At 40.8% G+C, this 27,143-nt stretch overlaps 10 protein-coding genes across 12 annotated transcripts; all 10 read right to left on the reverse strand.

The window, feature by feature from the left end:
- Positions 1 to 3,516: 3,516 nt before the first annotated feature.
- LSM04_004586 (uncharacterized protein) lies at positions 3,517 to 5,535 on the reverse strand (the record flags this gene model as incomplete). The annotated part of the gene is made up of 1 exon (XM_067330936.1): positions 3,517 to 5,535. The coding sequence occupies one exon, from the start codon at positions 5,533 to 5,535 to the stop codon at positions 3,517 to 3,519; it is 2,019 nt and encodes a 672-aa protein (XP_067191955.1).
- Positions 5,536 to 5,914: 379 nt separating this feature from the next.
- Positions 5,915 to 8,884, reverse strand: LSM04_003895 (uncharacterized protein; the record flags this gene model as incomplete). Its single annotated transcript, XM_067330937.1, has 1 exon — positions 5,915 to 8,884. One exon carries the CDS (start codon positions 8,882 to 8,884, stop codon positions 5,915 to 5,917), a length of 2,970 nt encoding a protein of 989 aa, XP_067191938.1.
- A 630-nt stretch (positions 8,885 to 9,514) lies between these two features.
- LSM04_006814 (uncharacterized protein) lies at positions 9,515 to 12,025 on the reverse strand (the record flags this gene model as incomplete). Of its 2 annotated transcripts, none has more annotated exons than XM_067330939.1 (1): positions 9,515 to 12,025. In XM_067330939.1, the coding sequence occupies one exon, from the start codon at positions 12,023 to 12,025 to the stop codon at positions 9,515 to 9,517; it is 2,511 nt and encodes an 836-aa protein (XP_067191994.1). The 2 variants fall into 2 exon arrangements, with proteins under 2 accessions (XP_067191994.1, XP_067191993.1); XM_067330938.1 differs by having other exon boundaries at positions 9,515 to 9,847.
- Positions 12,026 to 12,716: 691 nt separating this feature from the next.
- On the reverse strand, positions 12,717 to 13,913 carry LSM04_003242 (uncharacterized protein; the record flags this gene model as incomplete). The annotated part of the gene is made up of 1 exon (XM_067330940.1): positions 12,717 to 13,913. One exon carries the CDS (start codon positions 13,911 to 13,913, stop codon positions 12,717 to 12,719), a length of 1,197 nt encoding a protein of 398 aa, XP_067191920.1.
- A 330-nt stretch (positions 13,914 to 14,243) lies between these two features.
- LSM04_001397 (uncharacterized protein) lies at positions 14,244 to 15,698 on the reverse strand (the record flags this gene model as incomplete). The annotated part of the gene is made up of 1 exon (XM_067330942.1): positions 14,244 to 15,698. The coding sequence occupies one exon, from the start codon at positions 15,696 to 15,698 to the stop codon at positions 14,244 to 14,246; it is 1,455 nt and encodes a 484-aa protein (XP_067191890.1).
- Positions 15,699 to 16,405: 707 nt separating this feature from the next.
- LSM04_004267 (Chromatin assembly factor 1 subunit A) lies at positions 16,406 to 18,769 on the reverse strand (the record flags this gene model as incomplete). The annotated part of the gene is made up of 1 exon (XM_067330943.1): positions 16,406 to 18,769. The coding sequence occupies one exon, from the start codon at positions 18,767 to 18,769 to the stop codon at positions 16,406 to 16,408; it is 2,364 nt and encodes a 787-aa protein (XP_067191949.1).
- Positions 18,770 to 19,280: 511 nt separating this feature from the next.
- Positions 19,281 to 20,411, reverse strand: LSM04_001833 (uncharacterized protein; the record flags this gene model as incomplete). Its single annotated transcript, XM_067330944.1, has 1 exon — positions 19,281 to 20,411. One exon carries the CDS (start codon positions 20,409 to 20,411, stop codon positions 19,281 to 19,283), a length of 1,131 nt encoding a protein of 376 aa, XP_067191902.1.
- A 706-nt stretch (positions 20,412 to 21,117) lies between these two features.
- On the reverse strand, positions 21,118 to 23,241 carry LSM04_000361 (the record flags this gene model as incomplete). 2 transcript variants are annotated; one of them, XM_067330945.1, is made up of 1 exon in its annotated part: positions 21,118 to 23,241. In XM_067330945.1, one exon carries the CDS (start codon positions 23,239 to 23,241, stop codon positions 21,118 to 21,120), a length of 2,124 nt encoding a protein of 707 aa, XP_067191873.1. The 2 variants fall into 2 exon arrangements, with proteins under 2 accessions (XP_067191873.1, XP_067191874.1); XM_067330946.1 differs by having other exon boundaries at positions 21,118 to 23,112.
- An 847-nt stretch (positions 23,242 to 24,088) lies between these two features.
- Positions 24,089 to 24,703, reverse strand: LSM04_001185 (uncharacterized protein; the record flags this gene model as incomplete). The annotated part of the gene is made up of 1 exon (XM_067330947.1): positions 24,089 to 24,703. One exon carries the CDS (start codon positions 24,701 to 24,703, stop codon positions 24,089 to 24,091), a length of 615 nt encoding a protein of 204 aa, XP_067191888.1.
- Positions 24,704 to 24,952: 249 nt separating this feature from the next.
- LSM04_006844 (Saccharopine dehydrogenase) lies at positions 24,953 to 26,143 on the reverse strand (the record flags this gene model as incomplete). The annotated part of the gene is made up of 1 exon (XM_067330948.1): positions 24,953 to 26,143. The coding sequence occupies one exon, from the start codon at positions 26,141 to 26,143 to the stop codon at positions 24,953 to 24,955; it is 1,191 nt and encodes a 396-aa protein (XP_067191996.1).
- Between the last annotated feature and the right edge of the window lie 1,000 nt (positions 26,144 to 27,143).

Raw genomic sequence — 27,143 nt, forward strand, 5'->3', positions numbered from 1 at the left:
AAAGGATTTTCCAGGAGCGAAGATGCAGGATATCAGGAAGGCCATAGCTTAGCCCTTAAAAAGAGAGAATCCATTCATCCAAGCAGCTATGAAGTTTTGTAAGAAACAGTCGGCACCATCACTCAGCAAGGCACACTGTTTCAGATGCGATCGCATCGGGCATTACAGCTTTACGTGCCGGGTGCAATTGCAACGAGAGGCCTTTAAACCAAGAAACGATATTCGGCCCGGAAGCAGTGAATGCCGGGGCCAAGGGATGATGGGATATCAACGAAAGTTAGATATTCAGGATAGGATTCGCCAACAAACCACCGTGGTTTTCTTCCAACCACACATCCGAAAGGTGACAGAAGGTATCATAACAGGAAATATACAGAAACACGCCACACAACTACACCAACGGCAAGTATTATTTCCATCATCAACACTTCCCCCACGGACGACATCTATAAACGATTTTACTATAATACCCGCACCTTCCCATAATCCGTACATTCTGGCGCTGGCTTCCGAGGTCAACCGGATCGCCAAACGCGTGTGGACCCGCACAACATGGGAACAACGGGGATCCATATTGCGAAGATTCATAAAGTTCGTGATACAAAACAAATTGGAAATGACGGAAATAACATTCCACTATTTATTATAAGTTTGCAATTGGCAAAGGACAGCGCGATCCAATACACGCGCACACTGATCACCATGTTGGCATCAGGGAGAACGCCCACTCAAATGTTTCTGGCAGGCCTCCAAAAGGCAGCGGCTGCGGATCCCATGAAACAAGCACGACCAATGTTAAGATGGGAATTGGATGTGATAAGCGATACTCTTACAAAGGAAAGGGATCGAGTGGCTTTACGACTGGCATGGTTGACAGCCAGCCGTTGGGGAGAAATAGCAAAACTCCAAAAACAAAATTTTGCACCGCAGGCAGAGAACCCAGCAGCCATAATAGTGGATTGGGGAGACTTACCCAAAACATTCAAGATCGGGCCACAAAGGGCAGCGAGGCACGCAGCCATCGGAGGAGAAGATGCGCGAAGGATAAAAGCAGTCGTGAAAGAAATGAAGGGCGACGAAAAGTTAACGACACTAACCACAAAAGACATGGAGAATATCCTTCGCCCGTATGGAATGGCAGATCGCTCCATAAAGAGAGGGGCGCCAGCACACGCCGCGGCAGCAGTGGTCGAGCACGATCTCGACCCACGACCGCTTACAGAGCTGGGAAACGCTCAGATCCCCTGGAACTCCCGCGAAGCACGGTACGATATCTCGGCCATTGGGCCGCAACCATAAACAAGCCAGTGCAACCGACATCATTGATGTAAAGGATTTGGAAAAATGGGCAAAAGAAAATGGACCATACCAGAACCTGTAAAACAAGTGGTTTGTGCACCATTCAAGGGGCACAATATACTGCGACGATCGCACCGCACCAGAGTGGCAACGCGAGAAGAAAAAGAATTACCGTTGCAACAAATAGACGTGGAAACATTGCCCTCCAAATGGATTAGGGAACGGATGAACGAGAGAGCCAAAAGCCGTTGGGACGAGGCATGGGGCACTATGAAAAACACAGAAGCGCATTTAAAGAAACGTGAATCCAATTTAAGAATTAACAGCGCTGACGCACAGCGTATGGAGGAAGCAGGAATTATATTTGCACCTTCTTCGCACCCAACTGCAGGATGGGTAGTTTCCATTTGCGGTGGTGGAGGGCAAACCGTCAGGGCGGAGAAATGGATTTATTGCTTGGTCGAGGGCAAAGGGTGCCCAGAATGATTGCGAGGCTGATGTGCCTTTGGGAAAAATTCCACGGTACCTGGATGTGGTTTATGGCGATGCTGCAACATTATTTGATTTAAAGACATCTTTTTTCCAGGCGGCCTTGCCATTTGGCATGCGGGCAAGTTTCCGTTGCCGCACGGAATCGGGGGAATTAGTGGAGTTCACTCGCCTTCCCATGGGCTATAAATGCGGTCCTGGGGTTTTAAATGCCATTGCAGGGGTTTTGGCCGGCGATCCGGAAATGGTATTGCCGCAGTGCTTGGCGCCAAAAGGATCAAACATCCACTTGTGGATTGATAATATCGGAATAAGTGGTCCACACGGAAAGGTACAATCTTGGGGACGCCACACCATACATAACATGCAAAGCTGTGGAGCCACGATTGGGGAGCGGCAGTTGCACAGAAAGGAATGCGATTTCACCGGGGCGCATTTCAACCACAAGGAACCGCACGGTCCCCCCAAGCCAGAAGGCAATAGAAAGGTTGCAAAGGGCACCGCCGCTAGAAACGACGGCGGTTGAAGAATTGGAGAGCACGGCTTCCCGCATGATGCTCGCGGCGGGGGTTGGGGGCGAATCCCTTTTCCCGTATTGTTTCTTCTTAAAGATATTGCGTGGGCGATTGTCACGCTTGAATCGGGGTTTATCGCGGCCACAAGGCCCAGCGAATTTATCACCCAAGGCGAAAGGCATGGGGGAAATTTGACGCAAAAGATTATTGGCGAGCGAGCCGGTTCACCCATCACAGCAGTTGCCCTCTACAGCAACGCTGGCGGCAGACGCCTCTATGTGCGGATGGGGGGCGTTATCGTTCAAGGGTGTGGGGGAAGTTTTGGCGGCAGGGGGTGCGTGGGAGCACTCACCTCGCACGATTTCCCAGGCAGAGGCACGAGCCTTTCATCTAGCGTTGCGCAGTTTTAAAGTGCATTTGACAGGGCCACTGGATATTCGCGTTGATAACGCAACGGTTATGCACATCATGGTAAAAGGGAACGCGCATTTGCAGGCATTAGTTGCGGAGGCTGGTGCCATAGCCAAAGTTTCACATTCGCACGGTATACGTGCTACTTTGATTTACGCGGCTTCAGAGCAAATCCAGCGGATGGAATATCTAGAAGGAAAAACATCAAAAAATTAGACGTAGTGAAGGGGTGGAATTTGCGATGGGGAGAGCGGGGAGCAGGTTAAAAGGGCTTCTCAGGACTTCCATTTCGTCAATTCTGTCATTCGTTATTAAACAACCCATTCGGAAGAGCAAATTGATGTATTCTGGAAATCTTTGGGGACGCGGGGATATGAGCGAATGTATTCTTCCTAAATATTCTTTTATTTATTTAGTCATCGACCACACCACCACCAGCAATCGTGGTCCAACGGCTAAGATTTCCGCCTTCCAAGCGGAAGACCCGGGTTCGACTCCCGGCGATTGCATGTTTTCTTCGGAGAGGTTTTTTTTTCCGTTATTTTGAGCGTCGTTCGCCGTTTGTTCGCGCCTTCCTTCCTTTTGCTTCGGCTCCAAAGAATAACGGCAAAAAAAAAAAAAAAAAAAAACATGAAGTTTTTCTTTCCGTTTAGGAATTAGCTCGCAAAAAAAAAAAAAAAAAAAAAAAAAAAAAAAAAAAATCGTTTCGCTCAATTTCTCTTCTTTTTTTATTTTTCGGTTTAGTTGTCGCTAGCGTGTGGCTTATTTTTTGTTTTGTTTTTCTTTGTTTTTTGCCTCATATTTATATTTGGCCGATTTCCTTTCTAAGAGGTTGTTGTTGACGTCGTTGGGAGGTTGAAGTTTCGCTTGATGTCTTGAGAGGCGGCGGAGAGGGAGTGGATGGTGAAAGTGGTGCGGCAGTATCCTTCTGCTGTTTAATCCCCTGAACTTGTTTAAACGCCATACGAAGCATTGTACGTTCCTTGCTCGTTAAATGATATTGGGTAGGTTCCGTTTTCTTTTCAACAAGACGAGCTGCCTCCATCATGGCCAAGTGAAGTGCCCGCGTCCAACGATCACACTCTGTTCCTTGTTGTTGTTCCTTTACTTTTTCTTGTTCAAAGGAATGAAATTTAGAGGCTAAAAAGAAGAAGCAACGAACAGTAGTTGCCGCCCCACGCTTTCCATCCTTTAAAGGCGGTGCAGCCTCAAGTGTGGAGTAAATAATTTCCTCTAGACGTTGACCAGCTTTAATGTTATTTCGCACAAGGAGAGTACCCAACATACAGACACCTAAGCGAAATGAGAAAAAATCAGTCGAAACAGGCGTAGGCAAATTTTTTACACCATCCTCTACAGAAAATTGCAGACTTTTCAAACACTGTACAACCTCATCACTTATACTAAGAGGAGAATTCTCTAGTAATACACATGCACTTAACAATAGATTCCACATAGCTCCAGAAGTCAGGATAAAGGCGTAACGACTTATACAGCGTATAACTTCTACCAATACCAATGTTGCTCCTTCCACTTGAAGACTTGTCTCACCGATGCGAATAACATGTGCCATACTTTCAGCATCCCCAACTATAGTTCTCTTTAGAAGATTATGAACAGGTACAGCAAACCTATCCACTGCTTCTGTACCGCATGCAGTAGAAACACTAAAAAATACATCTGAAACTTCTTGAAGTGTCATTACTTGTACCTTTCTTACTAATTTATTCTGTACAAGAATTTGACTACTCACCATTTGAGAAACTTTTTTATGAACTGGTAATTTTTCAGGTTTTATCGTTCCTCCTCCTATGGGTACACCAGCAGCAGCAGCAGCAGCAACAGCAGTTGCCGTTGTTTTTGTTCTCGTTACTGGTAATAACGGTACTGGTGAACGTTTCCAGAACCTTTTCCGTCCATAAAAACCAGTTTGATATAAATTTCTAGTCTCTTCAAAACGATTCAACTGCCCCACAACTCTACACATTCCTTGTAATTCTGAAGCATTCCAAGAAAGTGTTACACCAGTTTCTAAGGTATTAACTAAAATATCTGTAGCGTCATTTATAAACTGCAAACACCTTTCTTTTAATAATAATGGATCAGTTTTAAGTACACTAGATGATGAGGATGATGGTACTGGAAGTTCTGCCGCGATGACAATAGCAAAAAATTGTATCAGCAAACAACAAAGTGAATTTGACTTGGTAAACAGAGACCACCGTTGTTCTACGGTAACTACAAGATTTGCCACAGAATCCCATGTTATGGTATTACACCGATCAAGTTCATCACAACAAACTTCCATAACACGAGAAAGAGCTTCCACTTGACGTGAAAAATTTTCTACACCTTTAGCATTATTCAAAGCTTCTATAAAGAGAGCTAAAGTTGTATTTGTAAGTTCAAAAGAAAATCCGTGACGTATTGCATTTGCTAAGATTAAACTAAGATCATCAAGGTTTAATCTTAATCGTGATCGAGATTGTTGCACATCTAAAAGAAGTCGTTGACTCAAAACTTCTCGAAGTTCAGATGAAGAAACTAATGCTGACGAAACTTTTGCTTTTGCTTCTGTTTTTGTTTTGGTTACTTTTTCTACTTTTTTTGCACAATTATATGAGGTAGTGTCTCTAAGATGAAAAGGCACCCCTTTTCCATCATTATTTTCATGAGGTCTCTGACCGAGAAAATGTGCCTCAAGAGAGCGAGATTTATTTTTTTGTGAACTAGAATGAATCCGCCGAATGAGTACATCAAAGGGCAAAGCCGCTATTTGCTGCTGCAATAGGGATAATGAAAGGGGTTGGATGTTTTTCATTGATTATTGGCAAAACCCCAGAAGTTTAACTACTAAACACAAGTCTACATACCCGTTTCCGTTTCCACGTACTATCCTCTATAGCTTGGAACTTTTTTTTCGTCGTACCTGTTGGCTATATAAACCTTTTTGCCTCACGTGTGTAGATAGACTCATATATAGTAAAAAAAAAAATACAAATTAAAAGAAAGAATCAAAAAAAAAAAAAGAAAAACATACACAAAACTAATAAAACAGATGAGACAATTCAAAAAGAGTGATCCACCCAAAAGAAACAAACAAAGAAACAAACAACCAATCAATAGTACAAATATCATTTCAAAGGAAGGGGTTTATTTTATTTCAAGCCTTTCATTTAAAAATCTGTTGGCTATTCATTCTATTCTGCCATACTTTCTTCAACTCCTTCTTCGTCAGCAAGTGTTCTCTGCACTGTGTCATCCATTTTCTCCCCTTCATTTTCTTTTTCATCATCATCTTCTGGTTGTTGTTGTTGTTGCTGTTGTTGTGAATTTTCATGCTCTCCCTGTTCTTCTACTTCTACCCTTTCCTCTTCTTCATATGTTGCTGTTACTGTTGTTACTCCTCCTTTCTGCGATTGAGTTGATGTTGCTGCAAGAAGCTGATTAACCGCCTCAACCACCTGTTGAACACTTTTACTCCCATCAGACGATACAGCCGTTACCGCAGAAGCAGAAGTAAGAGGAACACCACTTTCTTGCACTGTAGGAGCCAACACTAGGGAACGTTCTATACGTGCAAGAATATCCTTCTCTGCTACAAGTTGTGTTTGCAAATGTTGACGTTCCTGTTGCAATACGGTTGTACGTTTTTCCCACATCACTTCACCACGTTTCTGCGCCTCTGTAATACGCTGAGCTAATCCCTCACCAAACTTACGACATGATTCTGTAAAGGTGTGTTGCATTTCCTTTAATCGCTCTTCTTGTTCCTCCACAGAGATAGTGAGACGTCGTAGATGGGCAAGATGCTGCAATGTCTGTGTGCGTTGCTGCTGATCAGCTGTTTCTTGTATATAACTACACATACGCTCCACGGCGTGTAAAAAAGATTGAACTTCTCCTTTATGCGCATCCCACGCTTCCGCGGTGCGGCGTGTGAGTTCCACCACTTCCGATCGCTCCTCCGTAAGTGCATCATGAAGAGCCGCCACAAAATTCGCCTCACTGCGTAAAAGTTCCTGCAATCCAATAAATGCGGTGGACATATTTTGTGCAAACCCCATAGCCGCCTCATGACACTCACGTAATCGATGCGCTTCAGAACGCAAGGCATCTACAGATTGCATGAGAGATGTATTACTATTTAAGAGTTCTTTCATTGCCGCATCTCGTGCCGCTAATGCCATACGGGCTTCTTCTTGTGTGGTTGTAAGTTGTTCCTGCGCCGCATTACGGGACGCCGTAACTTTTTCTAATTCTTTCTTGTACACTTCCAACTGTTGCTCACTCTCAGTAAGACGTTGCTGCATACTCGCAAACGTTTCACGACGACGACGATGACTTTCTGTACTGGCTTCTTCTTCCATATTCGCGAGAGCATCATCTGCACTTGCCTCTGCTAATTTCACAACCTGGAGAATAGAACCAACAGGACCTGGTGTGCACCTCATTTCACTGCTATTATTATTATTATTATTATTATTATTATTATTATTATTATTATTATTATTATTATTATTATTATTATTACTATTACTACTACTATTATGATCATTACTGTTCAATACATTCCCAGTTTGTTGCAGAGCTTCACGTGTAATAAGAGCTGCCACACGTTCTTCACGTAGCGCAATATAGCGATGTAACTTTTCTTTTTGTTTAGTAAGCTGTGCCACCTCCTTCTTCAGTTCCTGTGAGTGTCGCATTGCTTGCTGAATAGCCTGTGGATCTGCAACCACACTTGAACTCGCCGCAGCCGACTTTGCAGCAGCATCTCGTATAACTTCACAACAGTGTATCAACTCTTCTTCATGCATGTGTTTTGCAAGTGCATCGGTGAGACTCTGGCGCAGTTGATCACGTTCCACCTCAATTCCAACGTACTGTGCGCGAAGTGAACGGTTCTCCTCTCGTACACGTTCCACTTCGTCCGCAAGTGTTACAAGTCGACTCGTTACTGTAGATCGAGTACGTTCCATCTGTGTAAGTTTCTCTTGTGTGGTGCGTAGTAAACGTTCCTTTGCTCGTAATTCCTGTACTTCCTCTCGCAATTGCTGCAGTTCTTCTCGTCCATCGCGCCAGAATGTAACGAGTTTACGACGAACAGAATCGGGATCATCAAAGATTTCACGTTCTAAACGTTGTCGTTTAGAGGCAAGTGTCGCATCAGCCGCCGTCTCTTGCGCCTGTAGAGTTTTAATAGTATTTTCTAACTCTTCAATAGTTTTAAGATGTATTGTTACAACTGTTTGTGCTTCTGCCGCACGGGCGTCAAGTGCCGCTGTACGAGTGAAGAGGGTTTGCATAGTTGTATTACTAAGCATCAACTCATCTTGTAGTTGTTTCTCACGCAGGGCGTGTTGCACATTCTCTCGTTCCTCTAGTTCCTGCACCTGCAGACGAAATAAATCACGTTCCATTTCCACATGACGTAAAGTAGTACGTAATTGATCTACTTGATCAAGTAAATGTGGTAATTTAAGAGAAGCTTGAATACCATCTTTAGCAAGTTTATCCGTTTCCGCTGCTGCTTTCTCACTTTTTTCCTGCATCTCTCGCATTTGTTCACGAAGAATGGCATCGGAGGCACGAAGAGAACGCAATTCTGATAATAAAGGTAGTACTTTATTATTTTCACTTTCTTCTAATCCACCTGTTGTTGTTGTTATTGCAGCAGCTGCGGCTTCTTCTTCCAGTTGTACTACACGAGAATGCAGTTCATCACGCTCTCGCACTAAAGATTCTATTTCTCCATTAAGTACAGACACCCGTTGAGTTTGTATATCATTCATCTGTCGCAGTAATTCTTCATTCTGCAATCCCAATACACGTAGCGCCTCTGCAAGCGCCGTTACACGTTGTACACCACTAAATTTACCCTTTACTACCAATTTATCTTCTTCATTATCGTTTTCTTCTTTTTCTTCATTTCCTCCATCGTTATTATCATCATTACTGTTATTGTTATTATCATTTAATACGACATCCTGCGACAAGGCTTTTTCTAATGTAAGTTTCGCATCATCAAAGAAACGCTGTAATTGTTCCCGAAGTACATCCTGCATTACACGTTCATGCTCTGGTGCACCAAGTAAAGTCTTCAACGACGCATTCTCCGCGAGTAGATGCGGAAGAAGACGATCTGCAGAATCTTCAACAGTCGTCATGTTTTGTTTTTCTAACTTTCTATAATCCAATAAAGTAAATTAAAAAATAAATAAATAAACAAATAAATAAACAAACAAATAAATAAAAACCAAACAGTGGGAGAACAAAAAAGGAGAAGCTAATGATAGAGATGAAAGAAGAACACAGAATTACAAAGATACCACTTTATGTTTCCTCCACCAGGGAAATAAAATAATAATAATAAATGATGATAATAAACCCCCCAAAACAAAAGAAACAAGATAAAACAAATAGTAATGTGAAGAAATAAATGTGAATGTGAAGAAATAAATGTGAATGAGAAGATAACAAAAATGTGATGTGATAACAAAAAAACAAATAGTAGTGTGAAGAAATAAATGTGAATGTGAAGATAACAAAAATGTGATGTGATAACAAAAAAACAAATAGTAATGTGAAGAAATAAATGTGAATGTGAAGATAACAAAAATGTGATGTGATAACAAAAAAACAAATAGTAATGTGAAGAAATAAATGTGAATGTGAAGATAACAAAAATGTGATGTGATAACAAAAAAAAAACTAATTTTATTAGATATGGTCATTAGAGAAGAGGTTTATTATTATTTTTTTGTTCCTGTTATCTTTCCCCCCATTTCCTCATCTATTTAATATTTCTCATATTGAGTACTGTACGGTTCATTTGGATGTCTTGCTAACGTATGATGATGATGATGATAGTGGTGATGATGGAGTACCGCCGTTGTGGTAGTTGTAGGCAATAAACCAGGAGAGAATTCTTGATAAACCCCCAGAGGTATTTGGGGTTGAAGCTGTTGTTGTTGAGGATGATGATAATGTTGATGATGATGATGTACGATTAACTGCAGTTGTTGTTGTTGTTGAATCATTAATTCTCTCTGTTGTTGTTGAATCATTAATTCTCTCTGTTGTTGTTGTTGTTGTTGGGCACGATAACGTATACTTGATCCCACTCCCATACGCACAATTTCTCCCGATTGGGCGTTTGGACTGCTGTTACTTAAATATGTACTCAGTCGTGCCGGTACAACTTCCATAGTGGTACCATTTTCTAATGTAGAATTGTAGCAATATTTACACAACCAATTCAACACACTTTCACGTTTCCAGATGAGAAAAAGAAGAAATACTGTACCCAACATGAAAAGAATATTCACCATTAATAACACCATATGGGGAACACGTTTTTCTCGAGTTTCTCTTTTTGGGTTTACCTTTATCGTAGTTGTAGTAGTAGCACTAGATTGCCGTGCCTCATCCGCCTCTCGTAGTAATTCCTTTATTGGTTTCATCCATGGTGGTAATTGTATTTCCTCAAGACGTCGTCGTTGTTCTGCACGGTCAAATGTACTCTTGGGTAATTTTCGCAGTGGAATAGGAATAGCACGTATACTCTCTGTACGTTGTGGTAGTGTTACCACACAAGCCCGTTCTTTAGTATCAAATCGATTACGACGGCCATCATATCGTCTCTTACATTCCTCATCTGTGAGGGGTACACATTCACCTGTTGATGTAGAAAAGGTGAAGTCATCTACACATTGTTGCATTTTACCATTTGTGCCTGGTGGAGGTGGGATTTCTTCATATGGTTGTCTTGCAAGATCAAGATTAATGTGATTCTTTGGTCCAATAGTTGGTAGAGGTTTAATTATCACACTTGTATCATGTAGCAAAAAACGAAATGGACTACAAAGAGGCATCTCTGTACATTCCACTCGAATTATAACAGTTTGTTGATATTTATCGGATTCTTTTTCTTCTTGTTGCTTAGATTTCACAGGGTTCTTTGGTAGTACAGTATGAATATGCATTGGATTCCATTTATTACTACCATTTACAAAATAATTCACTGTACTACAGATATTAGTGGATTCATAACATGCTTTTAGTGTCCATGTACCGTTAGCAGGAGAAAGTGAAACAAATTCCACCATAACTGAAACACCACCATCTTTTGTATGATGTGCCTCAATTCGATTAGTACGACCATATATAAAAAGAGGGGTTATATAATATAGAATTGGTTTAACTTTTGAAAAACGGTGGTTTACAGACCAATTTGAAGAAGAAAACATATTACAACGAATACTTAACTGTTCTAATGTATTTCCAGGACCTATAAGAACATCATTCATCCATTGACATGTGTGGATCACATTCCCGAAAAAATAATAATTCTCATAGTACCAGAATTGATTAGTGTTGTTTCCATCTACAGAAGTGTAAATACCCAGTGGCGAATTGTCGCAGCTTCTTCTGTCATCACGATAATTTTCTGCAGTATAACCAACACACTGATAGGTCTCACAAAACGGAACAAAAATAGGTTGTGAACTGTACGTTGTATCTGTGAGATTATTTCCAGAGCGACACAGTGGATAGGTCTTCGCGGGAAATCCAAAACCTTGAGGAGCCACATTAACAGAAACTCGTACATTTTCTTCTTCACAGTGTCTTGAAACATCCCCACCCACGACCGAAATCCTGCAATTGGCTGAAGCATTTTCCTCTCCAATCGTAACCATTGCATTATAATTAAAAGAAAATAAAGGTCTACTATACACTAGAGATGTATTCGTGCATTGATATGGTGGAACTGGACTTTGCACTAGTGCATATCGTGTATAATGTTTTCCATCCATAGATGGACAACACGCCAATGTTCCTCCTGTACAAAGTAGATCATCACCTATATTTCCATCTAGAACAGTTGCTTCTTCTGAAACAGAATAACTTGTAACGACTGGTACACTTCCTGTATTATAAGTAACCTTTGTCTGTTCTTTAATAAAAGAAAAGGCAATATGTTTTTTTGCTATCCATTCATGACCATATTGATCTCGCAATCGTGGATATGTATTCGAATCAAATGTTACTATCATATCATATCCTGGATTAGGAACATTAAAGGCGAGACGCAGTTCTGCTTCTGCAAAGGGATTAATGGTACCACCTTTTGTGAAGAAATCCATATTAACTGCTATATTTAATTCAACAGGCATTATTATATTATTACTGTTATTCACTGTGCTCTTTGTGAGAATTTCTGCTTTGGTAAAGGGTGGTAGAGGTACTCCTGTTCCACCGTAAGGAATGAGTAGTAAACCCAACGACAGGAATAGGAGAAACTCCATGACATACAGAGAAACAAAGTTATATGTTAACAGCAACCCACTGTGATGATCCCCCAAAAAGAAAAGAAAATAATTGCACTAGTCTATCTAAAAAAAAACATAAATGTAGAAGAGAAAAAAAAAACAAATTTGAACAAGGAACAACCATAAAAAGAAAATTACATTCTTCTTTCTTTAACATAGTTCACCCTCTTTTTTTTTCAATAAAAATGTGACTACAACGATACAAGCGCCAAGCAACACTGTAAAAATACCTCCATATCATATACACGGTGTTTTTTTTTTCAGGTACACACTTCTCTCTCTTTCCTTCTTTTTATCTATCCTGTCTTTCCTTTTGATATCCAAACACTACAAAGAGAAGGAAACTGAAGTATTCTTCCTCTCTCACTTCACAAAATACGCGATAATCATTTCATTCATTCCTTCTCCGAGAAGTTCCATTCTTTTTTTTATCGATAATACAGTGGAACCACATTTTCCAAAGGAATTCTCTCATCTCCAAATGTTTAAGAAGAAGAGAGATAGAAGTAATCAAGAATTAAATTTATTTTTTTTTTTTCGGGGCAAAAACAATGCGATCGGTGAGGCTCGAACTCACGACCTTGGGATTATGAAACCCACGCGCTGCCGACTGCGCCACGCTCGCTTCATTCGAAATAAAATGCCCCCATGAATTTCTTTCTTAAAATCACTCATTATCATTATCATTGGAGTTTAAGAGAACCCCGGGGCGGTGCATGGGCGGGGCATACCGCGGGGGTCGTTGATAGACCGGCTCTGGCAGTTCACCGGACCGCAACTGCGCCTCCAGCGGGCCGCCGCTGTCGCCATGCCGGCGGTGTCCATTCTGAAAGAGTCGACTGTTTTTGGCGATATGGCGGGAGTGATAGTTAAAGGAGGCGGCGCGGTGGCCATCACTGTCGGCGTAGCCACCCGCACTCATAGTCCCACGGGCAAAACGGGCAATAAGACATACACTACGCATTGAAATGCCAAGTTTACGTGGTTCTGTCCATTCTACTGGAAATGGATTAAGTCCAGCCTCACCAATACGTTCCATAGAGATTGGGTAATCTTGATCTACCAACACATCATATACGGCGTTTACACCGCAAAGATGAGAAAGGAAATTACAACCAGGTTCTACTCTTAATATTTGCCATGGTACTTTTAATATAGCACGTGCTGCAGCTTCTGCTGCTTTTCTTCCATGTACAGTATCTTGTATAATAAGTGTTCGTTTACCTGCAAAAGCCATTATATCAGCTAATGGTGGAGCATCTGGATCTACTTCAATAGGTTCTACATTTAATGAACGCTGTTGTATAGCAGCTGCTTCATTTGGAGCTCCAGCACCAGTAATAGCCATCATACAAAGTTTATTCGTACGTGTAGTTCCATAAGCCATAAAAATACCATGAGAAGTTGATACAAAATCTCCACCACTTGCAGCTCCACCTTTTACATCCTGTAAAATATGATTAAAATCACCAGTTGCTCCACAAGCTCTTAAATATCTAAGAGTTTCACTTATTTCTGAACTTCGATGTTCTCGTCCATATTTTGGCATTGGTAATACAACTTCATAATGTTGAAACATTATATCAGCAGAGAAGAGACAATCATAATATGGACAAGCTCGCATTTCATGAATTTGCTCTACAAGTTGTGTCTGTCGTAATGCTACAAAAAGATCTTTTATTTGACGAACAAATAGTTCAGTATCTACTTCTTCTCCACTTGGACTATGGGTTGGAATAGTATGCTCTGGGGGAATACGATAGAGTACATTTACATATTGTCGCATGCAAACAAAGAGTGTCGGTGTGGTTATCTTTGACTTGAAACTAACTCTGGCTACCCCAGCCACAAGAGAAAACCGCATTTACTGAGACACAAAAAAGAAAACAAAAAAACTAAGAAGAGAAATTTCGATATCAGTAAAGTAACTCCATTCATTCTAATATCTAGAGTATATACATACATTCGCTTGGAACTGTTATTTAAATTTTGTAAAGAAAAAAAAAAAAGCAAAGAAAACCATGTTATTCGTCTAACCGTTTCTTTCCTCACACACAGATTTCCCCTTATATTCCTTTTTTTCTTTTTCTTCCCTTTTTTATTTCTTCTCCTTTGCGTTATTTCAAAGAGCAAAAAGAAAAAAAAGACTGCAAAAAATTAAATTACTCTAGGCTTCTTCCTAAATACTGAAAAATTAAGAAGTATTTATCGTTGATTTTGCAGCTGCTAGTACCGCAGCTGTTACTTCTGGGCTTTTTGATCCTGCTTCTGTTCCTGTTCTAACACCAGCAGTAGCATCACTATTATTACTAGTAGCATCAGTTCCTACCAGATATTGTTTTTTCGTGCCCTTTCTACGACGTGTTCCAATCACCGCAGCTTCTTTTTTTTCTGCTTCATCAACAGGGGAGTGAAAGTCTGTTAACACAATTTTCCCACGTGCGTGTCCGGTAGCCACAATTTCCAATGCCGTCTCAGCACGTTCAATAGGTACTGTTTCTAATAACGGTAAACGAAATGCCCCAGATTGATATAATGCTAGTGATGTTTCAATCACTCGCCGCACATTTTCTCGTGTTAGTGGGTGTCCGTACAATCCACTGAGACAAACATAACTTAGTGTTAATTGTCGTTGAAAGAATATATCACTTGTATGGGGGATTAAACCAGGTAAAACGCAAATAGAACCTCCAAATCGTAGAGCCTCTGCATGTTTTACCGCAAGTCCTGCATCTGCCGCTTCCAGTACATAATCCACACCAAATCCCATTGTACGTTTTAGACAAGCTTCCACCACATCTACGGCGGTGTAATCAAAGACATGATCAGCCCCAAGTTCTTCTCGTACATATGACACATTTACTGTAGAACATGCAGCAAGTACACAGAGTCCAGCGTATTTGGCAAGTTGTACAGCAGCAGAACCCACACCACCGGAGGCACCACTAATAAATATACTGCGTCCAGGTTGTACACATAATTTATCAAAGAGAGCCACATACGCCGTTCCCACCGCACACGGCATAGAAGCCGCTTCTACAAAGTCAATCAGATCTTCACTTGTTGGAAGTGGAATCTTTCCCACCGCATCCGCGTGAACCACGGCGTATTGACAAAATGAACCACCATGAGAACTCGTTATATCTGCAAGAAAGGCCACACGATCACCCACCTGCAGATTGTACTTTTGCTGTCTCTCCATATCATCATTGCCCCAACCAACACTTTCCACTACACCAGCACCATCTATTCCCATTACATATGGGAATGGGAATGTCAGTGGTTGATGTCGTTTAGAATTTACTAAAGCAACCGCATTACTATCATTGTTACTACTATTACTACCATTGCCACTAACATTATTACTGTTACTTCCTCCCCATCGAAATAAACCTCTACCACCACTACCACTAAATGTAACACGTTTCACATCGATGGGATTTACAGATGCAGCATATACTTTCACTCGGACCTGATCTGGTCCTGGCGGTGGAACTACCACGTCATTTGAACACACCATGGCGGATTTAGACCATGAACGCACACATTTAGGAGCCGTCCAGCCTTCACACCTTATTGTCAATGTGTGTCCAGAGTTCATATCATCATTAACGTCATTCACATATGGCTGTGAGTTAGCTGCTCCCATTTTCTCTTAAACCTGATTTTCTTTTTTCTTTCCAAGCTATCTTTTTTTTTGTTTTTCTTTGTTTATTATAACCAGAACTCTTCAGATGCATAAAAAATAAAGAAGCAAAGAAAGTAAAAGGAAAGAAAACCAAACCCCTCCCCCCAAAAAAATACACAAGGAGATATTACAATATTAACAATAACAAACAAAAAAACTCACAAGTAAAGCAGCATTTCTCTAGCTTCCCTCATACCCTGAAGCATAAAGAAAAAAAATATGCTTATTTTCCTTTTATATATTTTTTTCGGTCTATGAAGTAGGATATATATATGTTCTTATACGCATGTGCAAGTACTTCCACAAATCACACACAATACGACCCACACATTATCATTTTTCCTTTGCCCGAGAATAAAATAAGAGAACAAGAGAAAAGAAAATGTGTTTCCGCTTACTTGTGTGAAATAATTAAGAAGTAAATAGTAACAAACCAGAATAAATCTTTCGCTCTTACACACAGTCACCCTAAAGAGAAAAGCCACAGAAGATCTAAAGAGCACAACAAAATCCTATCCACCACCCACCAAAAGGAATGGGGTAGAAAGGATATATGCGTGAAGGCACTAGGAGAACAAAGAGTAAAAACATTAACAAGAATAATGATGTAATAATAATAATAGTAGTAGTATTAGTTCTAGTAGTAATTAAATTTAACAAAGTATAGTTCACACACTATTATTTTCTCGACTCTCTGAACGTGGCCGTTTGCTAGCAAGTGCCACCAAGGAAATATTTTCCTCACTATCCTCGTCGCTCTCTACTCCATCTTCCCCTTCACCTTCTCCATCATCATTATTGTTATCCATTTCGCCTCTTCCCCCTGATGTTGCTCTGGCTACCGCTAGATCTTCTCCCTGACCATCACCACTTTTCTCCTTACCACCATCATTATTGTTGTTATTGGTGTTATTATTCATTTTGTTCTTTTTAGCCGCTTTACGACGCTCTTGCCGTGCGTAGAGTCTTTCATCTGTTGCAGACCACGGCTCATCCCGACGCACCATAGTATTATGCTTACGTTCATAATACCGACAAATCGTTCGAAGTATTTCTGCCCGTGCCACCCCAACGCATAATTGTTGTTGTTGTAGTGCTTCTACAATCGCTTTGAATGATATCTTTCCATTCGCTGCAATGATAACGTGTAAGGCGTCCAATTCTTCTGGAAGCATTTCCCGTCTATTACGTAGTGCCGCCGCTAATAGGCGTTGTTGCTGCTGCTGTTGCTCCAGCAGTTCCTCATTTCCAATATCTGTTACCATAGTCACCAAACCATTATTATTACTAATAGTATTAGTGATCATATCATTACCATTTACCTTGTCTGCTCCTCCAACACCACCACCGATATTATTACTGTTATTATTATTATTACCAACAGCAGAAGCAGCAGATGTAATTGTACCGGCTGCACGTAGTTCTTGTTCCAACAATGCAGTAAAAGCAGAACCTTCAAGAGTAGAGGAAACACGATCCAATCTGTCATATTCTCGCAAAGGATGATCTATCATAGCGAGACCCACAAAAGGTCCACTGAAGGCTGGTACAAGTTTATCTTTATGTCGCAATCGATTTAAACGCCGTTGACGCGCTTCTACCATTTTACGTTGCAGCTCCGCATCACTATCATCATCTTCATCATTATCGTTAATAAAGTCATCCCCACTATCGCCCATAAATGCATTACTGCTGTTACTATTACAGCTATTGCTATCATCACTTGCCCCATCATCGTCATTGTCGCTACTGGAAGCGCCAATATCTTCATCACCATCAACAACATCCCAATCATCACCTGAATCATACTGATAATCAAGATTTGACATTTGCGGCATTGCAGTACCAACAGGGAAACGAGCAAGTCCTAATAATTCCTCCTTATTGTAGGAGTCTTGACTATTATGTGTACCAAAGTATGGGGGACGCGACTGGCATGGATCATAACCAACAGCGTAAAAACCACAAAAGACTACTTCATCGCAGAAACCAACGCGCGGGGCAGGAGTGTGAACATGAAATCCACACGGACAGTGCAATGGTGGGGTAACATATGTAACACTATCTATCATATCCGTGAAAGAGGCATAACAACGTGCAGCACGTCCACCTTGAAGTTGAGATTCTTTTTGTTTTGATTTTGATTTTTTTCCTTCTTCTACTCCTTCTCCTTCTTGCTGATGCTGTTCTTCATTCTCACCAAAGCCCAATACAGGAGAGTGCATAAGTGAAGAGGTATCCTCATCCACGGCAATAGTCTGCCTTACGACCGATACTTCTTCTTCTTCACGTATATGAGCTGGTAATTGTTCTTTTTCTTCTTCCTCTTTTGCTGTATCACTCTTCTGATTCCAGAACTGCAGTGCAGCAGGTACAATCCTCTTATCTTGAACAAAAGGTGTAAAAAGTTTATTCTTATCACCTAAGGCAACTGTTGGTTTTTTGGCAGCGCTAAGAAAACCAAAATTTGCAAGACCACACGCAGTATTGGATGGAGATGTCTGTTGTTGGTTATTCAATGCCTTTCCAGATGATTTACCTCCCTTACGATTGGGTGTACGATTTTCTTCAGTTGATTGCTGTGGTTCTTCCTGTTGCTGTTCGTTTTCTTGCTGTTCCTTTAATTCATTATTTGTACTATCCTCAAGAGTTTTCCTTTGTGCAGTACTTCTATTGCTCTTCTTTCGCAATAAAGCCTGCCTCGATTGTAATAGTAGGGCCAATGGAATATCATCCTCATCTTCATAATCATCCTTCACACCATTAATAGTATTACTATTTGTATTAACACCTCCACTAGCCGCTTGACGCAATGCAAGTGCAATGACAGAACTCAACGTATCATCATCATTAGATGTACCTACGGAAGAAGATTCACCGTTTATACTACTACCATTAGCATCATTCCCTGTTAATGTTTCTTCTCCCTTTTCAGCCCGTCGGTTTGTTGCTGTGTACTGCTGTAGGAGTTGTACAGCCTCTTCAATTTGACCAGGCGCCATGCCTCTCAGAAGTTTATTGAGTTCATCCATATTCGACAATGTGTTATTTATTTATTTATTTATTTTGCTTTCCCTCTAGGAATCTCTATTGATCTCCCTTACCTTTTTTTGTTGTTCCTCTATCTATAGAATATCAGAGAGAGAGAGAGAGAGAGAGAGAGAGAGAGAGAGAGAGAGAGAAAATACCTGAATATCTTGATTTCTTTTATTTTGTATTTCCCAAGTAAATATGTTTATATACTCTACCCAAATAAATACAGCTACAACAAATATAGTGGTTATAATGATATCCAGTATAAAAACTCAAATGACACAAGCAATATATGTGTGTTACTTTGCGCATATACATTATGACTACACACAGACACACACACAAACACAGGCAAAGAAAATGCACAGATATATGTCTATGTACAAAAAAAAAAAAAACAACAACAACAACAACATCAATAGGTAAATTACATGAGATTTATTCATACAAACTTTTAGTAATATTCACGTACACAGAGAGACAGAGAGAGAGACACCATCATCATAATATTCAGCATCCGCACATGGCCGCAAGAGCAAACGTATCTTCCCGTACCTCTTCCATTCCACCATCACAAACAAACTGTAGAAACGCTTCCAACTCCTGTGCTGTGAACGCCGGCTCTATACCAGCGAGAGCGGTACTCGTTGTTTCCAATGCATGTTGTAACTCTGCCGTGGTAATGTACCGCGTACCATCAGGACCACGATGACGACGGGAGGAAACCCACAAAGTATCAAATACATCATCCATACTTTCTTGAGTTCCACGACGAATAACTGTAACAATACGCCGTGGGTGTACAAGTGCCGCCGGTAAGTGTCCTGTCGAGAGAGGATCAAACACAAGTATTCCAGTGTGCAATACACGCAATAACAGTGCTTCAAGCTTCTGACGATCTGCCATAAGTAGGGCAGCAGAGACATCATCACTAGTACGATTCACAGCAACCGTAACTGTGGCATCTGTACTAGCAGGCACTGCAGTAGAAGTAGAAATAGTAATAGGAGCGGGATTTGTGGTATCAGGTGATAGTGCGACACGCATCGCTTCCTCTAATTGCATATCTCGTGTTGTATCTACCACCATCTGCCGCACTGCGGTTTCTGTAACGGCAGATGATCCATCCGTTTTTGATTCTTCTGCCTCACCCTTCGCCTTAGCGTTATTCTTCTTGTTTTTATTAGTAATACTCTTCCTTTTCTTCTTTTTTCCACTTTGCTGCTGATCCTCCTTTGCTTTTCCTTCTTTTTTTTCACCTTCTGGTTGAGGAAGACCGGCAAAGACGATCCAGCCAATCTGCAGCATCTGCTGCGTGGTGGGATTCAGTCCCAGAGCACGTACAATGTGTGGTACGGCCACCATTGGGACTTTTGTTAATATCTCCTTTGATATTTTCTCTTCTCGTTCTAACAGTGTTGCGGACTCAATAGGGGGCTGGGCGAGAGTGAAGGCCTTAATGGCGGTATCAATACGCTGCGTATAGGCGGCGGTGAGGGATTCACGTTGGGATTTGGAAATATAATGGGTTTCATCTAGTGATTGGATGTAGAGTTCATCCAAGTCTGGTGGAACCTTGGTTTGCTTGCCTTTCCTTGATCTACCCTTTTTACCTTTTCCGTTTGCTTCCTTTGGGGGCATTTGTTTTCCTTTTTCTTTGTTATCTCTTTCTTTTCCTTTTTACTTTTTGCGTTTATGTAACATATAGTGTTCAAGTATGGGGGTTTACACTTTCGTTACACGGCAACACAGCAACACAACACTCACAGAGACACACCAACCAGAAGTGATAATTATTTTTCGTACTGATATATATATATATATATATATATATATATATCACAACTGTTACACGTATCACGGAGAATTAGCGGTAATGGTAGAACACATATGTGAAGTTGAAAAGAGAAGAATTGAAAACAAAATGAAAGATGGAAAATAAATGCAGAATGAAAGAAATACGAGAGGAAACAACAAATACCAAAACAAAGAAAAAAAATATATATATGACACACAATAGTTAAGAAAACAAGAACAACTACAAGAAAAAAAAACAGCACACGCAAAGATGTACGGTAATATATATATGAACGGTGACACACCGCAGAATGCATGGGAAGGAAATATAAATTGATACAAAGATATATAGATAGATACAGTAAGAGAAAGAACTCTCAAGCGCGCCTGTTCATCGATAAACGATAAAATTCACAGTTTCTTCTTATTCCTTTTCCTGTTCTTTCCTCATATAATAACAGTAATCACCATCATCATCATCATCCTTCTCGAGTTCCATTCTTCACACTGTCACCTTTCTATTTTAGCCATATTAGCATTAATATTGACATTAGAAACTTCTAGTAACTGTTGCTGATGATGATGATGTTGTTGTTGTTGAGCTAGTCAACATATCCCGCAATCGCGTAAACACCTTCGTTACCTTCTTCATTCCCACATCCAAATACGTCGGGGCACGATCGCGCCGTACTAAACCTATTGAATCTCGCAAGAGTGCAGTTGTTCCATACGTCTCACGTAGTTTTTTGGCGAGAAAGTACAATTCTCCATCCTCCAAGAGTGCCACAAAGTATGGGGCAGCCTCTGCAAAGATGTTGAAATCCGGCGTTAAACGCCTGCCAAGCCCCTCACCCACCATAACGGTAAGCACAAGAGAGGCGAAGTTTCCATCAATTGTCGCTCGATTCTCACGTAGTGTATTTAAGATCTGCGCCAGTACAGGGCCAATACGGATATTACTAAGTTTAAACCCGCTCGAGTTGCCGGGGGCAACTATGTTAAATATTTCCTTCATATCATGACGAAACTTTACCCGATCCACTTCAGGACGACGACCACCACCACTATTACTATTATTACTATTACTATTAATCTTGCCATGTTGCGGCATACGGTCAATCATGAGATCTGCAGCCAGATCCCCATCACCGCAGGCCACTGCGGCAAAGAGTGAGATAAAGTTATTACGCTCCTCCTTAGAAAGTGTCGTAACAAGACCCACATCCAGTACAATTAACTCATGCCGTAATTTCACCTTTCCATCTGGATATACACCAGCCCCACTATTATTAATATTATTATTTAGTCCTCCTCTTGATAATGGAGAGGCGTAGAGTGGTGCGCCGGGATTAGTACGAAGCAGAAGATTACCCGGATGTAAATCGGAGTGTACAAAGTTATCTTCGAAAAGCATCTTTAAAAACATATGACAACCACGTTCAGCAACATCAGATAATTCGTCGCTACTCTTAAGTTCCTGCAAGGGACGACCTTCCTCAAATGTCTCAATAAGTACATCCTCTGTACAGAGGGAGGGAAGTGGTTTGGGAAAAATTACACCAGGGAAGTCACGAAAGTTAAAGATAAACTGCTGTAAATTATCACACTCCTGTCTTAGATTTAATTGTGAACGAATTAATGATGAAAACTCACGTAGACTGGTATGTAGATCAAAATATGCTGCACTGGGAACTAAAAAAGTAAAAACATTAACAAACCAATGCATTGCGATCAAGTCAGCAACGACACACTCACGGATGCGTGGATGTGTAACTTTAATGGCTACTTCTGTACCGGCAGGAATACCATCAACTTCCTCACGCAATAGTCCTCGGTGAACTTGGGCAATACTACCACTATTAACAGGCAATTTCTCAATCTCATTTAAGTAATGCAGCGCATTATGCTCTTTTTCTTTTTCTTTCTCTTGCTTTTGAGGAACCAATGATGTTTCCACTTCTGCACCGGTTTCAGAATCTGATGATACCATCATGACCTTTCCTGCAGATCCTCCAGAACTTTCAATCGTTGCAGGTGTATTTATCTCACGATATGTGCGGCGTAGAATCTTCTCCGTGTGTGACCAACGGTGAGGTGGGGTATCATCATACAACTTTTCTAATGAATCGCATAACGTTGGGGGAAAGAAGTCTGGTCGGGATGCCATCCACTGTCCAAACTTAATATAACTTGGACCCATATGTGTAAGGGCATCACGCAACTTCTCAAATAGAATACGTTCCTCACACAGGTGAAGTCCATAGGTGAGAAAGGCATACCATAACACTGGCACCGCATGTACGACAAGCATTAACATACGTACAAGAACTAAACCATAAAAGAGAACTCTCGGCATGCTGTGCAACGATTCATCCATCAACAGTGTATTGCTGCTATTATTATTATTATTATTATTATTATTATTATTATTATTATTATTATTATTATTATTATTATTACCGGCTATATACTGATTTGTACGGCGTACAGGTGGTTGAATCTTTAACATTTGCTGCTGGTGTGCTATACGGCGTTGTTCAGGCATCCAGAAAAAGCGATAATACAGCAGTAAACCACCACCGGCTGTTGTGCCAGCACATAAAGTTCCAACACCAATAAGATGCCAGAAACTCCGTCGCGCTGCACTCAATTGGGGACCTGTAACAGAAGTCATTTGCTTTTTTTTTATTCGTTCCTTTTTCTTTTTTTGTTTCTCTTTGTGTGTTATTAGTTGCTCTTGTTGATGCTTTTTTCTTTCCTTTTTGCTTTTACTAATATAATATTATATCCCTTCTTTCACTGAAGGTTAATTTATTATAACAATATGTATATAAATATAATTATCCGTACGTATTCTCGCGCTGTTGTTATCACTAGGAAAAAAAAGGCTCTTCTTCCTTCTTCACCCTTCTACCGCTTCCTTTCCTCACCCCACGCGCGTCTCTGCTGCACTTCAGTCCAGCAACCGAAAAAAAAGAAAAGAAGAAAGAAAAACAAAAAATAACAATTCAAATCCACTTATTATAATTTATTACAATGTTTTCTTATTCTTTACAGTAGTCAAAGTATCCAAAGAAAGAAAGGGGTCATAAGTAGCATACACACACATACATATATACCTGCCACTAACGTACATACCAAACACCACCCTTTCCATCATAAAAGAAGAGAGCTCTATTCTTTCTGTCCAATGCAATGCAATTTCCACTGTAAAGGAATGGATAAACCGAAATACAATAAAAACCAATGAATCAAGAAAAAACAACAAAATCAATAACAAAAAAAAAAACAATGATGCAATAAATAAAATAAAAATACCCTTCTTAATTCTCACGTCTTTGAAACGGTTCAATTCGTAAAACTCCAAGATTTTAGGTATGCGAAAAGTGTAGTGTTTACTACCACCTTGAAAAAGAAAAAAAAAGGGATTCACTCTTCACAAATGCATTCAACTCCCACGACTACAAATAATAATAGAGTACCCAATACAGTCTAATAAAATACCACTAGTCGAGATGACCTCAAAGATCATAAATTTCACCATCGAAAACAGTCTGCTTGTTAGGACAATGATAATCACAAATCATTCGCTGTGCACCCTTAACAGTCCCAACATCCAACGCACGACGCCACAATGTAATCCCCCTCTTTTGTACTCCCAAACAGGCCTCTTCAATAAGTGTTACTAAGTCATCCTCAGCCAGTGGATTCTCCGCGACAAAAACGCTGTACACACTTTGCACCAACCCCATGTGCGTTACCGGAAGTCCAACACATAGTCGCTTCTCAAGAAAGGCTCTAAGAAATTCAGTGTTAAGGGAACGTCCCTGTTCACTGCACAATGGAACACTACTAGTTAGTTCCACAGGGGGCGGGGATGTCCAGAAACGACTGGCAATTCTTTCAAACCCCACATCTCCCTTAACACAGCTGCGGTGCCAGCTATAAAGTAGTGACCAGTGTTTTTCTACAAGATCACAACAAGTAACAAGACGCACTCGCTCTTCATTATATGGTGGAGATTCACCTCCAGAAATTTCTCCCCACGCTACTTCGGTGGTGAACAGCGGGCAGAATATCCATACTACTATCCACAGCGTCAATAGTTGTATCATTCGACTTTTCGTGGCCTTCATATCCCTAGTAACGAGGAGGAAGTGGGCAAGAAAAAGAAGAGAGTAAGAAAAGGTAAAAAAAAAAACGACAGAACCCAATTAAAGGTCAAGTGGAACAATAACTGAAATCCACAGAAAAAAAAGAGCAGGCGAAAAACAAAAACAAAAAACGGCCATCCTCACCCCAACACCTACAAGGTGCCGACGAAATTGAAAAAAAAAAATACAATATCCAGTACTATTATTTTCGTCGAACGCTCTCCTCTTATGCTAGTTTTTGGTGGAGGTAGTGGTCTCATTAGTCTCATCAACCACCTGTACATTTATTCCTGCCTTTTGAACGCGTTCAAGAAGAATTTCACCAAAAGCCGCCATTGGGGTAAGAACACCGGACTTCAGTGTACCATCTTTTGCCTTTTGGAGCAAGCTGAGCGCAGACTCAACTATGTAAAGACCAGTGGCTGTATACATATCCCTGGAATCAGAAAGATGAACTCTCCTTCGCCTGTTTCCTGCCGTATCAATGCCAACAAAAGCACACTTGTACCACGCCGATGCCTTCTTCTCTTCTGTAGGACCACTACCAGGTGTTGGAATCCAATGGGCAGCAGCATAACGGCGAAAAAAGGGTATAGCACCAATCGCTTTCATCAAAAAAGATGATAATGTGGTACCAACAACAGATACAATCGTCCCCTCCATCGCCTCCATGTAAGTGCTGTTGTATCCAAGTAATGCATTTGTGCGGCGAACCACACGTTCATTTGTAGCAGACATGAGAAAAGGAGCAGTGAACTTCTTTTCTAAAGAATCATACCACATACCCCTTTGAGAAGGGGCTTCAGCAGGCCTTGAGGCGTCCTTTGGTACCAGTGAATACGGATCCATATCCTCTGGTGTACAAGCCTCATAAAATGCCATGATGGAGTGTGCCGTTCCCCCTGAAATACCACTAGATGAGAGATTATAGAATGCTCGAACGTCTTTTATCTCCAGTCCTTTTGCTTGATGCACGACGTAGTTACCAATATCAGCGGGGACGCTGTCAAAACCGCAGCAAGATACTAGTGTAATACCTTGCTTCTTTGCCTCCTCATGAAACCGTTCTGCCACTTGACGAACAAAATTAAACTCACCGGTGGAGTCTATATAGTGCGTTTTGCAGCGAACGCATGATTCCACAACAGGCATCCCCACCAATGTAAAGGGACCAGCACAAGAAATGAGTACATTAGTACTTGAGCATATCTTGTCCAGGGAGCTGGGATTTGCAAGGTCTGCAGCAAGGACGGAGATGTCCACACCCAACTCCTTTTTTAATACATTGAGTTTTTCTTCACTTCGACCTGCGATTCCCCAAGGGCCAATGGTACTCGCATCCAATTTTGAAATATACTGGCAAACCAGTTTACCAGTGTATCCTGTGGCTCCGAGTACAACCAAAGCAAACTTTCTTGACATACTTTTTTCTTTCCTTTTGTGTGTAATACTGCAAAGAAAACAAAAATAGCATGAAAAAGGAAAAATATGAAGTAATAAAAAATGTTAATAAAAACCAAGAAGATAACCATGAATTCAGAGAGAACAAAGAACATAATTATATTCAAGGACTGCATCACGCACCAAGAGGAATTCCAACTAATTTCTTCACTGCCAAAGTAAAAAAAAACTCTTTGAGTAACACAAAGAAATCTTTATAAAATCATAGAAATATATTTATATACAGTACCCTCACAGTTTACAAAAAAAAAAAAAAACGACGGAAAATAGAACCGAACGACATTATACCAAATACCACTTACACCAAAACTCATATAAGAAAAATCACAATACAACCATATAGTAGTTTCGATGTCGATATACCGAAACTTTACACCAGAACCACTCACTGCAAATATAAAAAAAAAGCCGTCAAAAAACCAGAAAATCCAAACACCAACAAAAAAGAAATCCGATAACCTCTCTCCAACCACAACCAACGCCTCCGTTTCCCGTCAACATCCACCACAACACATCAAATGTAAAACAGCCCGAAACCCACAAATGCACATATACATCATACATCAGAAAGAGGAACAGCAGTAAACTCAAAACACCACTTATACGGAGACAAAAGAAGGATAACAAGATGCAGCAGAGCCAAAGGTCAACAGCAGCAACAGCAGCAGTGTGAGCACCGGGTGTTTGGGGAATAGTAGCGCATCATGGCGCGTGTGTACGAATTATGCATAACCGTGGTTGTTTGTGCCGCGAAACTTGCAAAGACTATGTGCAGAGGGGAGACACGAAAGAGGAGAGGAGAGGAGAGGAGTAGAGAGGGAAAACAAGAGTGACACGCCAACCCTTGATGGGTGCACAGAGCCCAGTACAAATCCCAAAATAAATACACACACATTTCACCAAACAAAAAGGAGTCACTGAATTTCAACTGAAGCAGTATATAAAAAGCAAAGCCCATTAG

The sequence above is a fragment of the Trypanosoma melophagium genome, assembly GCF_022059095.1.
Source record: "Trypanosoma melophagium isolate St. Kilda chromosome Unknown ctg21segment0, whole genome shotgun sequence".
Taxonomy (NCBI): Eukaryota; Euglenozoa; class Kinetoplastea; order Trypanosomatida; family Trypanosomatidae; genus Trypanosoma; species Trypanosoma melophagium.